General features: G+C 43.5%; 1 protein-coding gene across 2 annotated transcripts in view; it reads right to left on the reverse strand.

The window, feature by feature from the left end:
• coasy (CoA synthase) overlaps positions 1 to 17,091 on the reverse strand; it is a 95,448-nt gene that overhangs the window by 60,109 nt on the left and 18,248 nt on the right. For both annotated transcript variants that reach the window (XM_060848818.1, XM_060848819.1), the window contains exon 4: positions 14,407 to 14,538. In XM_060848818.1, coding sequence (XP_060704801.1) covers positions 14,407 to 14,538 — 132 coding nt within the window. The remainder of the gene's footprint in view (positions 1 to 14,406; positions 14,539 to 17,091) is intronic.

Raw genomic sequence — 17,091 nt, forward strand, 5'->3', positions numbered from 1 at the left:
CTCCCACAGTCCAAAGATGTGCAGGTTAGACAGATTGACTGTCTAAATTATCCCACAGTGTCTAGGAATGTGCAGGCAATGTGGGTTAGCCAAGGGAAATGCAGGGACGGAGTAGGTCTGAGTGGAATGATCATCAGATAGTCAGTGTGGATGCGATGGGCCAAATGGTCCGTTTCCATACTTCTAGGATTCTATGATTTTAATTAGACAACAACATTTCCTATATCAGCCTTTTTTTTGGCATAACTATCAATGTTTTGAATTTTTATTACTGCTTTTATAGGATCACAGGTCAGGGTGGTGGTGGCAATATCACCGGACTAAGGACATATAAGATTATGAAATTTGAATATTTCAGGTATGCAGGAACATAAAATTGATGTTACAATCAGATCAGACATAATCTCACTGAATGACGGAGCAAGCTTAAGAGGCCAAATGGCTTATTTCTGGTCTTAGTTCCTAAATAGCATGAATTCAATAAAAATCTGGAAATAAAAGATAGACTAACAGCAATCATGTAATCATTGTATATTACCATACAAACCCATCTGGGTCGCTAATGTCCTCAGGGAAGAAAACATGTCATCCTTATCTGGTCTGGCATCTATGTGCCTCCAGGCCAACAGCAATGCATCACGGAGTCATACAGCACTGAAACAGACTCTTCGGTCCAACACATCCATGACAATCAAGTTTCCCAAACTAAATTAAACCCTCCAAACCTTTCCCAATCATGTAGCTGTCCAATTGTCATTTAAATGTTGTAACTGTATCTGCATCTACGACTTCCTCTGGCAGTTCATTCCACATTCAAACTACTGTGTGTGAGAAACCATTGCCCCTTTTAAATTTTTCTCCTCTCACCTTAAAATATGCCCCCTAGTTTTGAACTCCCTCATCCTGAGGGAAAGACATTTGCTCTTCACCTTCTTTATGCCCCTCATGACTTAATAAACATCTAAGGTCACCCCTCAACCTTCAACACTCAAGTGAAAGAAGTCCCAGCCTATCCAGCCTCTCCTTATAACTCAAACCATCTTGTCATGGCAACATCCTGGTAAATCTTTTCTGAACCCTCTCCAAATTAATAATATCCTTCCTCTCACAGATTTTCCTTTTCACACACATACAAAGCCAGAAAGGTTATCATGGTTGTCAGCAGTCATCAATCAAGTCATTATGTATACATCTTGACTCTTTACTGCCTATGAAATTGCTTTGAATGCCACCCAGTTGTTGAAAATTGTTTCAAAGTCCTGAAGAAGGGTTACACCCGAAACATTGACTTCTCCACCTCCTGTTACTGCCTGGCTTGCTTTGTTCTTCCAGCCTCCTGTTTGTCCACAAAGTCTAAAGACATGAACAAAATAGGATGGACTACCTGGTATCGTCTTGGGCACTGAAAACACTAATGACAAACACAGTCCTGTCAACCATGCAAAGTACCTCTTACCAACATTGTGTTAATGAACGCTGCAGTACACTAGCACATCTCAGTGCAATACTGCTACAAGGACGTTTGTAAGTAAAGAAAGGAAGCCATATCATAGATTGTACCAGGCTGCATCACAAGGATCCTTGTTTGTTCTCTTTGTGCTCTTTCATTTTGCACTTGCTTGGACACTCACAACATCCCTGTCTTGTCTTGCCTTGCCTTTTTGTGCTACACTCCTCAGTCAGAGCTTACTGGCTCATTGACTTCAGTCTTGACTTGCATTTTAGCGCTGACACAAACTCAGGCAGCTTCTCATAGTTATCAGCAGTGATCAGTCAAGGTGGAGGATATGTTACTGTTTGGCACCATATGATGAAAATCTCATAACTGCACCACATGCCAGCAGAATACACGTCAAACTCATTCAAGTGCATCAAACAAATGGCCATTATTAGAGCCCTCACTGATTCTGAATTATTCTTAAATTAGTCTTTTATCAATTTTGGTTTGGAACTGTGAACTGTGATTTAAAGATGATGTTTAGAGTGTAGGTAACAACTTGTGTTAAAAAAGACAAGAGAGCAAACAAGCTTTTGTCTATTTGTGAGGGCAGGCCAAGAAGTTGATTGCAGGTTGGTTCCAAACAATCTTCAGACATGTTATCACTGGAATGAATATTATGTTTAAACAAGTAGTAGAAGTTGGCTATTAACAAGGTCGGTACCTGAGAATTAGTTCCAGCAAGTGTGGAAGAGACCATTTACTCAAGCAGATGGCTGATGTTGAATGGTAACTAAGACTTCATGGGTGAGACAATTAGTCTGTCAGGGAGTGGTCAATGTTTCTACTGGGTTTTGGATGGTGGTTTCTGTGAAAAGGATATAACTGTTGATGCTACAGCATGAAGATTTGAAAACTCCTTTCCTAACCTCTGATGAGCAGGATTAGGAAGCTCAGAAAATAGAATACTAAATTGTAAAGATTATTGCCTTGATCTGAGTGAGCTATAAAGGGACCCTGATTGCTATCTTCAGAAAATCAACCAAGAAACCAAATTAAATGCCTGTGGCACCTCACATTGTGAAAACCACTGAACTAATCTGGCCAGTTTTGTTATTTTCTTTCATTTATCCCTTTACTGTATTTGTTTATTTGTCTGTATTTAGAGTGAATGGAACGGAAAACAAAGGTTTTTGGGTGTATAGCACAGACCAATTAAACCATTTTGTTGTTTAATTTTGCTCTAATAAAATTACTGTATTGTTAAGAAATTGCGTAAGCTTTTGTTTAGGCTATAAACCAATGCTGACACTTGATTATGAATAATGTATGGGATTGGTCATTCAACAAGTCTGAGAATGGCCATCATCTGCAGCATCCTATCTATCAGAAATTCCAGATTCCTCTCTGCAAAATGGAGTGCCAACTTTCCTTTGTTGAACAGGTCTAGTGCAAATGACAGGACCTGTGTTGAACAGCTCTGGACTGACAGCCTGAGCCAGTATACAACTGTTTTAAGTACTGCACTGGTGCCAGGAGTCCCAGGCTTTGGCAATTACTTCTGCCTATGGTGAGTTGCAAAAATATAACTAGCATGGTGCCATAAGGACATGATGCCAGTTTGGGAACATAGAACAATACAACAGAGAACAGGCCCTTCGGCCGTTGATGTTGCACCGACCTGTGAACTAATCTAAGCCCATCCCCCTACACTATCCCATCATCATCCATATGCTTATCCAAAGACTGTAACTACATTGGCAGGCAGGACATTTCACCTCCTTACCACTCTCTGATAAAGCACCTGCTGGATGTAGGTTTGTTCGCTGAGCTGGAAGATTCATTTTCAGACTTTTCATCACCATACTAGGTAATGTCTTCGGTGAGCCTCCGGATGAAGCATTGCTGATGTTTCTGCTTTCTATTTATATGATTGGGTTTCTTTGGGTTGGTGATGTCATTTCCTGTTCCTTTTCTCTGCCATGCTTCTAGGAATTCTCGTGCGTCTCTCTGTTTGGCTTGTCCTAGGATGTATGTGTTATCCCAATCAAAGTAGTGTCCTTCCTCATCTGTATATAAGGATACTAGTCAGAGAGAGTCATGTCGTTTTGTGGCTAGTTGATGTTCATGCATCCTGCTGGCTAGTTTTCTGCCTGTTCGTCCAATGTAGCGTTTGTTACAGTTCTTGCTTGGTATTTTGTAAATGACACTAGTTTTGCTTGTTGTTTGTATAGGATCTTTCAAGTCCATTAACTGCTGTTTTAGTGTGTTGGTGGGTTTGTGGGCTACCATGATGCCAAGGGGTCTGGGTAGTCTGGCAGGCATTAGCGAGATGTCTTTGATGTAGGAGAAAATGGCTAGGGTCTCTGGACGCGTTTTGTCTGCTTGTTTGAGTTTGTTGCTGAAAAATCAGCAGACTGTGTTCATTGGGTACCCATTCTTTTTGAATACACTGTATAGGTGATTTTTCTCCGCTCTGTGTAGTTCCTCTGTGCTACAGTGTGTGGTGGCTGGTTGAAATAACATTCTGATGCAGCTTTGCTTATGGATGTTGGGACGATTGCTTCTGTAGTTCAATATTTGTTCTGTATGTGTTGTTTTCCTATAAACGCCGGTTATGAAGTTCCCCATTGTCAGTTGACTCTACTGTGACATCTAGGTATGGCAGTTCGTTGGTTGGGAACATAGTACATAGAACAATACAGCAGCCAGAGACATGCACGAGAATTCCTAGAAGCATGGCATTCCAACCGGAACTCCATCAACAAACATGTTGACTTGGACCCCATTTACCACCCCTGAGAAAAAGAATAGGAAATGACATCAGCATGGGAAATGACATCACCACAGAAAATGACATCACCAGCCCAAAGAAACCCAAATATATAAATAGAAAACAGGAAACATCAGTAGTGTTTCGTCTGGAGGCTCACTGAAGATGTTACTTAGTATGGTAACAAAATGTCTGAGAATGAACCTTCCAGCTCAGCTAGCAAACCTACATCCAGAACCTCAACCAATGCTTCTCAAAACTCACTAAAGAACCTGCCTCTGACATCTGTCTTAAATCTATCACCCCTCAATTTGTAGCCATGCTCCCTCATACAAGCCGACGTCATCATCTGAGGAAAAGGACTCTCATCATCCACCGTATCTAATCCTCTTATCATCTTGTATGTCTCCATTAAATTCCCTCTTAGCCGACTTTTCTCCAATGAGAACAGACGCAAGTCCCTTGGCCTTTCCTCATAAGACATTCCCTCTAGACAGGTAACATCCTGGTAAACCTTCTCTGCACCCTTTCCAATGCTTCCACGAGAAAACCTACCAGGTTCTATGGAGAGAACCTGCATCAAAGAAGTTTCAGAAATGACAGCCAGACTACTGAGACCCCTCAAAATCCTAGTAGCACACAAACCCACCAACACTCTCAAAGAAAAACTAACAAACTTAAAAGACCCAGTACAACCCATGGACAAATCCAACGTCATCTATAAGATTCCATGCAAGGACTGCCACAAACACTACGTAGGACAAACAGGAAGAAAGTTAGCCACCAGGATACATGAAGCTAGCCACAAAAAGACATGACCCCCTCTCCCACACAGCCCTACACATGGATGAAAAAAACCACCATTTTGACTGGGACAACACATCTATCCTGGGACAGGCTAAGCAAAGACATGCCAGAGAATTCCTATAGGCCTGGCACTCCAACCACAACGCCATAAACAAGCACATAGATCTAGATGCCATCTATCAACCCCTCAGAAAACAAATAGGAAATGACATCACCACAACTCCAGGAACCCCATCCAGGAGAAAGATATAAATAGAAAGCAGGAGACAACAGCTTTGCTTTACTTGGAGGTCGCCACTGATGATTTTACCTAGCCAGGTAATGAAACGTCTGGATATCAAACCAGCTCAGCGAGCAAACCTACACCCTAAGAGAAACCCTGCATGAAACTTGCCAAAATTGACAATGAAGCCAATTTCCATCAGAATTCAGTGTATCAAGTCAGGATGAATCAAATACTTTCACAATGTGCATAGAGAAGTGCTCAGGCCTCAACTATTTACAATCTATAATAATGCCTGGGTGAACAGACAATGTATTGTAGCCATATTTTCTGAAGATGCAAAGATAGGTGGGAAAACACGATGTAAAGCTATGTATATTAGTTAAGTAGGTGGGTAACAATTTGCAGATGAAATACAATACAGGAAATTGTAGTTGGTATCCACACTGATAGGAAGAATAGAAAAACAAAACATTATAAATTGGAGACAGGCTACAAAATGTTTGCTCCAGAGGTATCTGGGTGTCAATCTTCATGAAACACAATAAAGCTATGGGTTGTACCTAGAGTACAGTTTTAGTTTCCTTATTTAAGCAGAGATATACTTGTAGTGGAGACAGTTCAGAGAATGTTCTAAAGATCGATTTCTAGGATGAAGGTTAATGAATGGTAGAGTAGGTTGGACTTTTGAGTTTACATGAATGAGAGTTGATCTTATCAAAACATACAAGATTCTGAGAGGGTTTGACAGATACCTAATGAAGAGCTTATGCTTGAAACGTCAACTCTCCTTCTCCTTGAATGCTGCCTGACTGGTTGTGCTTTTTCAGCGTCACACTTATTGACTTTGACAGGTAAATGCTGAGAATAGCTTTCCCCTAGTTGGGAAATCTAGAACTTGAGGGTATCATTTCAAAATAAACAATCTATCGTTTAAAGTCAGGTTCAAGGAGGAATTTCTTCTCTTGGAGAGTGTCATTCTTGGGAAATCTCTTCCGTCGAGATGAGTGGAGTCTGTGTCATATGCATTCATAAAAACATGAGAACTATGAGCAGGAGGAGCCAATTGAGCCTCCATCATTCAATGTGATCACGGTTGATTTAATCACAGCCTCAACTCCACCTTCCTGCCTGCACTCCTTACCCTTCAACCGATTACTAATTAAAAATCTGTTTGTCCCCTCCTTAAATACATTCAAAGTGCATGCAACCATTGCACTCTGGAGTAGTGAATTCCACAGATTACTTTGAGCTAAGTAATTTCTTCTCATTTTGGTTTTAAACTTGCTACCCCTTATCCTAAAAAGAATGACCTTGTATTCTACATTTTCCCACAAGAGGCAATTCCTCTCTACATCTACTTAAGACAATCCCCTTGAGCATCTTTTATACCTCAACTAGAAATCCTCTCATTCTTCTAAACTCGAGTGTTTAGGCCTAAACTGCTCAATTTCTCTTCATAAGACAAATCCCTCAGTCATAGAGTAATAAAGCATGGAAACAGGTCCTTCAGCCCAAACTGGTTCATGATGATCATGGTGCCCACTCAGCTAGTTCCAATTGCCCGTATTTTGTCAAAATCCCTCTAAACCCTTCCCAGCCATGTACCTATCCAATGTTTTTAACATGTTGCTATTGTATAAGTGTACAATCCTTTATCCGAAATGCTCTGAACCAGCTGGATTTTGGAATTTAAAATTTTTTGAATTTCAGAATAAGTGACAGTTTGATGGTGAAATTTTAAAACATTTACTGGTGTAGCAAACTCACTGAGTAAAACAGGCCTTGAAATAGAATTGAGGCCTGCCAGTGCTGGGCTACGCCCCAGCACGTTACATCTGAGTGACACATGTCGAGTGGGTGTTGACTTTGGTTAACTGAGGTAAAAACAATGACTGCAGATGCTGGAAACCAGATTCTGGATCAGTGGTGCTGGAAGAGCACAGCAGTTCAGGCAGCATCCAAAGTGCAGTGAAATTGACATTTCGGGCAAAAGCCCTTCATTAGGAATAAAGGCAGTGAGCCTGAAGCGTGGACAGATAAGCTAGAGGAGGGTGGGGTGGGGAGAAAGCAGCATAGAGTACAATGGGTGAGTGGGGGAGGGGATGAAGGTGATAGGTCAGGGAGGAGAGGGTGGAGTGGATAGGTGGAAAAGAAGATAGGCAGGTAGGACAAGTCACGGTGACAGTGCTGAGCTGGAAGTTTGGATCTAGGGTGAGGTGGGGAAGGGGAAATGAGGAAACTGTTGAAGTCCACATTGATGCCCTGGGGTTGAAGTGTTCCAAGGCAGAAGATGAGTCGTTCTTCCTCCAATCATCTGGTGGTGAGGGAGCGGCGGTGAAGGAGGCCCAGGACCTCCATGTCCTCGGCAGAGTGGGAGGGGGAGTTGAAATGTTGGGCCAGGGGCCGGTGTGGTTGATTGGTGCAGGTGTCCTGGAGATGTTCCCTGAAGCGCTCTGCTAGGAGGTGCCCAGTCTTCCCAATGTAGAGGAGACCGCATCGGGAGCAACGGATATAATAAATGATATTAGTGGATGTGCAGGTAAAACTTTGATGGATGTGGAAGGCTCCTTTAGGGCCTTGGATAGAGGTGAGGGTGGTGGTGTGGGCACAGGTTTTACAGTTCCTGCGGTGGCAGGGGAAAGTGCCAGGATGGGAGGGTGGGTTGTAGGGGGGCGTGGACCTGACCAGGTAGTACCGGAGGGAACAGTCTTTGCGGAAGGCGGAAAGGGGTGGGGAGGGAAATATATCCCTGGTGGTGGGGTCTTTTTGGAGGCGGATGATTTGGTTTATGCGAAGGTTTGTAGGGTGGAAGGTGAGCACCAGGGGTGTTCTGTCCTTGTCATGGTTGGAGGGGTGGGGTCTGAGGGTGGAGGTGCGGGATGTGGACGAGATGCGTTGGAGGGCATCTTTAACCACGAGGGAAGGGAAATTACGGTCTCTAAAGAAGGAGGCCATCTGGTGTGTTCTGTGGTGGAATTGGTCCTCCTGGGAGCAGATACGGCAGAGGCGGAGGAATTGGAAAACGGGATGGCATTTTTGCAAGAGGTAGGGTGGGAAGAGGTGTAATCCAGGTAGCTGTGGGAGTTGGTGGGTTTGTAAAAAGTGTCAGTGTCAAGTTGGTCGTCATTAATGGAGGTGGAGAGGTCCAGGAAGGGGAGGGAGGTGTCAGAGATGGTCCAGGTAAATTTAAGGTCAGGGTGGAATGTGTTGGTGAAGTTGATGAATTGCTCAACCTCCTCGCGGGAGCACGAGGTGGGGCCAATGCAGTCATCAATGTAGCAGAGGAAGAGTTGGGGAGTGGAGCCGGTGTAATTACGGAAGATCAACTGTTCTACGTAGCCAACAAAGAGACAGGCATAGCTGGGGCCCATAGGTGTGCCCATGGCTACCCCTTTGGTCTGGAGGAAGTGAGAGGATTCAAAGGAGAAATTGTTAAGGGTGAGGACCACTTCGGCCAAATGAATGAGTGTGTCGGTGGAAGGGTACTGCTGGGGAGATCTGGAGAGGAAAAAATGGAGGGCTTGGAGGTCCTGGTCATGGCGGATGGAGGTGTAGAGGGATTGGATATCCATGGTGAAGATGAGGCGTTGGGGGCCGGGGAAACTGAAGTCTTCGAGGAGGTGGAGGGCGTGGGTGGTGTCTCGAACGTATGTGGGGAGTTCCTGGACTAGGGGGGATAGGACAGTGTGGAGGTAGGTAGAGATGAGTTCAGTGGGGCAGTGCGGGGTTCCCGGACTATGAGGTTGGAAGCGGTGGGTGGGAGATCTCCTGAGGTGATGAGGTTCTGTATGGTCTGGGAGATGATGGTTTGGTGATGGGGGTGGGGTCATGGTCGAGGGGGCAGTAGGAAGAGGTGTCTTCGAGTTGGCGTTTGGCTTCAGCGGTGTAGAGGTCAGTGCGCCAGACTACCACTGCGCCCCCTTTATCCTCTGGCTTGATTGAGAGGTTGGGATTGGAGGGCTGCGCATTGTGAGGGTGAGAGGTTGGAGTGGGGGAAGGGGGGTAGACAGGTTGAGGCAGTTAATGTCCCGGCAGCAGTTGGAAATGAAGAGGTCGAGGTCAGGTAATAGGCCAGCGCGGGGTGTCCAGGTGGAAACAGTGTGTTGGAGGTGGGTGGGAATTCTGATTGTGAAAGTAAGCTCGGAGGCGGAGGCGACGGAAGAATTGTTCGACGTCACGGCATGTATTAAATTCATTGATGCGTGGACAGAGGGGGATGAAGGCGCGTTCTTTGCTGAGGACTGATCGTTCATCCTAAGTGAGGGGGAGATCTGGAGGGATGGTGAAAACTCGGCAGGGCTGGGAGCTGGGATCTGGTGTGGGTGTGGAGCTGGGATTGGGGTTGGAGCCAGTAACTGGAGTGGGTGTGATGGTGGGGGGAATGGGAGTGGAGTCATGAGCAGGGGTAGTGTTCTCCTCGGGGTTCTGGGGGGGTGGGGATAGTGACAGCGGGGTCTGTGGGGGGGCGAGTCAGCAGAATGCAGATGAGTGGTGCTGGTGAGGACAGAAGTGGTGGTGACCATGGCAGTAGGGGTGGCGGAAGTCATTGAGCATGTGGCATCAGCGATGATGTGAGGGGCGGGCGTAATGTCACGTGTGATGCATGAGAAATTGTGAGGGGCGGAAGTGGTTGTGAGAGTGGCCATGGTGAGGGTGGAAGTGACATTATCAATCAGCATGGGGGTGGTAGCTGCATCAGGGGAATCTTCTGGAATGTTTGAAGAGCGCTGGTTATGGAGGTGGGTAGATAAAAGTTTGTTGTACTTACAGTTTTTGATGTTTGAGATGGAGTTGAAATACTGTTTGTTGAGAGTTGGAATGTTTGAGGAGCGCTCTTGTTTGCATGCCAAACAACCTCGTTAATAAGAAAAAAACTTCACAGAAAAAACCCTTAGGACTTTAGAGCTTTTTGGATTTCAGATAAAGAGCTGTCTACCTGTACCTGCCTCAACCACTTTCTCTGGCAGCCCACTCCACATATACACCACTGTTTGTGTGAAGAAGCTGCCCCTCAGGTCCTTCTTAAATCTTTCCTCTCTCACCTTAAATCTACGCCCTCTAGTTTTTAATTCCCCATCCCTGGGGAAAAGTCTACATGCACTCATTCTATCCATGCCCGTCATGACTTTATACATCTCAATCAGGTCATCCTTCATTCTCCTACTTTCCAAGAATAAAGTCTTATCCAACCAACCCCTCCCTATAACTCAGGTCTACTAGGCCTGGCAACATCCTCATAAATCTTCTTTGCATGCTTTCCACTTTAACTATGTCTTTCCTATACCAGGGTGACCAAAACGGTACACAATATTCCAAGTGCGGCCTCACCGGTGACTTATACAACTGTAACATAACATCCCAACTCCTATACTCAATGCCTCAGCCAATGAAGGCCAGCATGCTAAATGCCTTCTTCACCACCCTATCTACCTGTGATGGTGCTTTCAAAGAACTATGTATTTGTACTCCTAGCTCCCTTTGTTCCACAACACTCCTCAGGACCCTACTGTTTACTGCATAAGTCCTACTTTGGTTTGACTTTCCACAGTGCAACACCTCACACTTATCTGTAATGAACTGCATTTGCCAATCCTCAGCACACTATCCCATCTGATCAAGATCCTTCTATAATTTTTGATAACTTTCCTCTCTATTAACAATACCACTTAATTTTAGTCTCATCCGGAAACTTACTAATCATGTCTTGTACATTCACATCCAGATCGTTTATGTAAACAACAAATAATAAAGGTGGTTGTAGATTAGCCTGCTGAGTTGGTGAGTTGGCATGCAAACATTTTGTCACCATGCTAGATAACATCATGATGTCTGTGAAGCGTTGTTGTTCTATTCTGCTTGATATTTATATGCCCCAGTCTGTTAAGGTGGGTGGTATCAATTCCCATTTCCTTTGCAGTGGTTTGTATATGGGATCTATGTCAACATGCTTACTGATGGTGTTGCAGATTGGAAACCAAGCCTCTAAGAATTCCGTGCATGCCTCTGTTTAGATTGGGACAACATAATCATCCTTGGCCCTCTTTGACTGTGCATACTGAGATGAGGGAGATCCATTTTGATGCTAGTTGGTGTTTGTGTATCCAGATTGCTAGTTTCCTCCCTGTGACCAACGTAATGTTTGTGGCAGTTGTTACATGGAATTTTGTATATCACATTGGTCCTACATGTTATGGGCATGGGATCTTTTGTTCTTGTAAGTAGTTGTTGTACTGTCATGATTCCTTGTAGTCTGGTTGTCATTTCTGATATGCTTTTGCTACCATCATCATCATCGTCATCGTCATCATCATCATCATCTGTTGTCCTGAACTCCACCTGGAATTGCAGTGTGGCTTTTGGCCATGAACAGGCATGACACACATGATTTTCATCACATGACAGTTGCAGGAGATATGCAGGGAAATAACCTACCCCTGTACATGGACTTCATTCAAAGTCTTTGACACCATTTTGGAGCATTCTTCTCCACTTTGGTTGTACCATGAAGTTTGTCACCATCCTTCACCTGCTCCATAACAACATGGAAGTCATGGTAATAACAAATGGTTCCACTACAACTCATTCCACATTCGGACCAGTATCAAGCAAGGTTGTGTTATTGCCCCGACACTGTTCCTGATCTGTCTTGCTGTAGTGGTTCACCTCACTGATGCAGCTGCACTCCAGCAGGCAGCTTAACTTGCAGAGCCTGTGGGAAATAATTATTCCACCACCGCTATCTTCAAGCCAAAACCAAAGTCACCCCAACCAGTGTCATCTACCATCTCTAAATTGTCTCACTGCTTGTCCAACATCCAAGGCAAGATGAGCAGAAATTTCACTCCTCTACATTGCTAAGAAATCTGCAAGTCCCTGCCACAAACTTTACTTCCTAGCCACTGATGACAAGAAGAAAAGCCTTTGCAATTTATTCTCTACCTCTGATTTGTTCATCACCTTGGTATTGTATCTGACATTGAGATGAGATTCTGACCAAACCTGCATCATCTACAACACTTATTATTTCCATCTCCAAGATCTTCCCTGACTCTGCCCTGACTCCACTCACCTACTGAAACCTTGCATGACAATTCCAGTGCTGACTGACTTCCTATCACTTAGAACTCTAGTGCCTATGCCCTAACTTTCACAAAGTTATGTTCATCTATCACCACTGTGTTTGCAGACTTATATTGGCTCCCACTGAAGCATAGCCTTGATTTTACAAATTTCATCTGTAAGTTTCTTGGCTTCTCTTGCTTCATTCTTAAAGATACACTTTAAATCCTATCACATTGATCAGAACTTCAGTCTTCCTCTATCCCAATAACTCCTGATGTAGCATGATGTAAAATGTTGTTTGATAATACTTATAAGATCTAATGATGGAGCACCAGGCACTCTTTGGTCCGAAAGTCTATGCCATTAAGTAAGATTGTGGTCTCAATTCTACTTTCCCATCTGCTACCTATCAACTCAATAATCCTTAACACTTTTGCCCTAACCCTTTTGCACCCGGAGTATTGTGAACACTTTTTTGGTCCTTTTACTTCAGAAGGTATAGCGTTGCATTGGATGCAGTGCAGAGGAGATTGACTAGATTAATTCCAAAGATAGTCAAAGTTTAATTTGGGATAGTCAGCATGGATTTGTGTGTAGGAAATCATATCTGACAAATCTTTGAGATTTTCAAAGAGGCAACCAAGAGGTATGTTTGCCTTCATTGGACAGGATATTAAGTATAAGAGCTGGCAGGTCATGTTAAAATTGTACACGACATTGGTTCGGCCACATTTAGAATACTGTATACAGATCTGGTCGCCACATTACCAAAAGGATGTGGACGTTTGGAGAGGATGCAGAGAAGGTTTATGAGGATGTTGCTTAGTATGAAAGGTGCTAACTACGAAGAGAGGTTGAGGAGGTTAGAATTGTTTTCATTAGAGAAAAGGAGATTGAGGGTGGACCTGATTAAGGTCTACAAAATCATGTAGTGCATAGACAGGATGGATCGAGATAAGCTTTTTCCCAGGGTGAGGGATTCAATAACGAGAGGTCACGCTTTCAAGGTGAGAGGTTGAAAGTTTAAGGGGGATACACACGGCAAGTACTTCACACAGAGGGTGGTAGGTGTCTGGAATAGCAGATGCCAGCAGAGGTAGTAGAGGCAGGCACGGTAGATTCATTTAAGATGCATCTGGACAGATGCATGAGTAGGTGGGGAGCAGAGGGATACAGATGCTTAGGAATTGGGCGACAGGTTTAGACAGTGGATTTGGATAGGCTCAGGCTTGGAGGGACGAAGAGCTTGTTCCTGGGCTGTAAATTATCTTTGTTCTCTTTGTAGTTGGGTTAGATGAGGGTAGGGCAGTGGATGTTGTCTTTAATAACTTTAGTAAGGCCTTTGACAAGGTCCCGCACGGCAGGCTAGTCATGAAGATTAGGTTGCATGGGATCCAGGGAGAGCTAGCTAATTGGATTCAAAAGTGGCTCAATGATTGGAAGTAGAGGGTGATGGTTGAAGGTTGTGCCTCATCCTGGGGGTATTAACTAGTGGTATACCACAAGGGACAATATTGGAATCTTCGCTATTATTTAAGGTTCTTGCAAAGTAGCTCGAGTTGCGGATGTGATTGATGATTCCTGATGAAGGGCTTTTGCCCGAAACGTCAGTTTTGCTGCTCCTCAGATGCTGCCTGAACTGCTGTGCTCTTCCAGCACCACTAATCCAAAATCTGGTTTCCAGCATCTGCAGTCATTGTTTTTATCCAGATTTGAGAAGGGGAAAAGCAAATTAGAAGAGAAAATTAGCAATATCAGCTAACATGGAAGTCAGGAAGGGCTTCTTCAGAGACTTGCGCACAATCTAGACTGATATTTCATGCAGTTCGGAGGTTGTATTCCAAGAAACTAAACTGAGGCTTTGCCTCCATCTCATGTGGAACAGATGTGACTTATTCAAAGAACAGTGGAATCTGTCTGTTGCCTGGTGACTAATCCCTCACTAGAAAGCTGCATAACCTTTATTTAGCTTTATTAGTACTTGTTTTCAAGAAAGTAGTCAATATTTTCACCATAAATATAATCAGTTTACCACTAAGTCATGATGTTCGCAATAGCATTGATCTTGCAAGAATACTAATAGACCCCAGGAGCACTTACCTTTGGAGGCACCAGCAAAGAGCCCAACAGTCGCTTCCTCAAAGTGGATGAACTAATCTTTTCTTCTTCCTCTTCTGTGTGGTGTGCATCTTTAATTATACAAATCCTATGGATTGCCAACTCCTGCAAGGCCTGGAGTTTTAAAAAAAATTGGGATCACCGAATCACAAATGAGTTGAAATAAAACATAAAATATCCAATACTAAAGACAAAGAATACATGAATTGGATCTTGGGCTGTGTAGGTACAGTATTATGAATGTAAAGTTTATAACATGATTTGTTCTGGACAGTCTCATTTATTCAAAGTAAAATGGAATTGAAGAGGGTCATGTGGTCGACTGCTATAAGTTTGTCCAACTTCAAGTCTACATGGCTAAGAGACTACAGCTTTGGGGCTAGGCAGGGGTGCTGACGTTATTGATTGAACGTCTGAAAACAAAGGGAAAATTAGTCTATTCAGCCCATCAAGTCTGCTGTGCCATTCAATCATACCTAATACATTCTCATTGTCTTCTCCCCATTACCTTTGATCCCCTTACAAATTAAGAACCTGTTCCTTAAAGACACTCAATGATTTGGCTTCCACAGTCCTCTGTGGCAATAAGCTCCACAAATGCACTACCCTCTGGCTAAAGAAATTCCTCCTAATCTCATTTTTAAATGAGGCTTATGCCCAAAACATCTATTCTCCTGCTCCTCGATGCTGCCTGATCTCTTGTATTCTAATCTTTTTGAAATGAATCTATCATTGTATTTGCCTTCCTAACTGCCAACTGAACTTGCATGTTTATCTTAAGGGAATCCTGAGCTAGGACTTCCAAGTCCCTTTGGGATTCAGATTTCTGAAGCTTTTCCCCATTTAGAAAATAGTCTTTGTCTCCTTTCTTCCAACCAACGTGCATAGCTTCGTATTTTCTCACATTGTATTCCATCTGCCATTTCTTTGCAATCCATCTAACATGTCCATATCCTTCTGCAGCCTCCTTGCTTCCACAAAACTCCCTGCCCCTCCACCTATCTTTGTGTCGTCCACAAACTTAGTAACGAAACCCTTAGTTCCTTTGTCCACATCATTAATTTACAATGTGAACAGTTTTGATACCAAATTGACCCTTGCAAACCTTCACTAGTCACTGGCTACCATCCTGAAAAAGATCCCTTTATTCCCATCTCTGCCTTCTGCCACTCAGCCAATCCTCTTTCAAAGCCAATACCTTGCCCCTCACACCATGGGCTCTTAGTTTATTTAGTCTCTGGTCAGCATCATGCCATGGCTTTCTGGAAATCCAAACAGTTCACATACATTGGCTCTTCTTTACCTAACTTGCTTATTACCTCCTTAAAAGAATTCTAACAGATTTGTCAGACATGACTTCCCCTTGACGAAGCTGAGCTGACTCAGCCCTATTTTCCCAACGTATTTCCAAATAATCCACAATCTCATCCTTAACAATAAACTCTAAAATCTTACCAATAACCAAGGTCTGGCTAACCAGTTTACAGTTTCCTGTTTTCTGCCTTCCTCATTTCTGAAACAGGGGTATTACAGTCTTCTGGAACCCTCACCAACTCTAGTGATTCCTGAAAGATCAGTACTAATGTCTCTACAATCTCCTGTACAATTTTCCTTTGGAACTCTGGGATGTAGTCCATCTGGTCTGGATGATTTATCCACCTTCAGACCTTTCAGCTTCCCCAATACCTTTTTCTTAGAAAAAAACCACTGCACTCATCTCTTCAAGTTCTGGTGTATTGCTGGTATCTTCCACTACGAACATGATGCAAAGTACCTAAAGATCTTATATTACTTTGTTCCCTAGGACTACTTCTCCAGCCTCATATTCCAGCGTCCAATATCCATTTGTGCCTCTCTCTTAACTTATTACAATTTTTTTAAAAACTTGCTTTTTTTTAAACAAGCTAGCTTACCCTCATACCTCCTCCAACACCCAAGGCCCCTTCCCCCCACTCCTTTTTTTACATTATCCTCTGCTGGTTTTTAAAAGCTTCTCAATCTTTTGGCTTCCCACAAATCTTCAACACATTGTATGCTTTTTTTCTTTTCCTTTTATACTGTCCCTGACTTCCTTCATTCTCCCCTTAGTATGTTTCTTCTTTCTTGGGATGAACTTCAGCTATGCTTCTTATTTTAACCCAGAAACTCCTACTGCTCCACTACCTTCCCTGCAAGACTCCCCTTCCAATCAATACTGGTCAGCTCTTCCCTCATGACTTTGTAGTTACCTTTACTCAATTGTTTGTCTTAGAGGCTGTTCATCCTTCAGGTGAAGTTGACCATATTGATTTTCCAAAGTAAAAGCTAAAAACTATGGATACAGGAAATCTGAAATGAAGTCAAGATTCTGAAGAAATCCAACAAGTCTGGCAGCATCTTATTCTTCAACCGTTTCCTCATTTCCCCTTTCCCCCACCTCACCTTAGTTCCAAACTTCCAGCTCAGCACTGTCTCCATGACTTGTCCTACCTGCCTATCTTCTTTTCCACCTATCCACTCCACCCTCCTCCCTGACCTATCACCTTCATCCCCTCCCCCACTCACCTATTGTACTCGATGCTACTTTCTCCCCACCCCCACCCTCCTCTAGTTTATCTCTCCACGCTTCAGGCTCTCTGCCTTTATTCCTGAAAGGCTTTTGCCCGAAACGTCGATTTTACTGCTCCT

The sequence above is a fragment of the Hemiscyllium ocellatum genome, chromosome 32, assembly GCF_020745735.1.
Source record: "Hemiscyllium ocellatum isolate sHemOce1 chromosome 32, sHemOce1.pat.X.cur, whole genome shotgun sequence".
NCBI classification, from domain to species: domain Eukaryota; kingdom Metazoa; phylum Chordata; class Chondrichthyes; order Orectolobiformes; family Hemiscylliidae; genus Hemiscyllium; species Hemiscyllium ocellatum.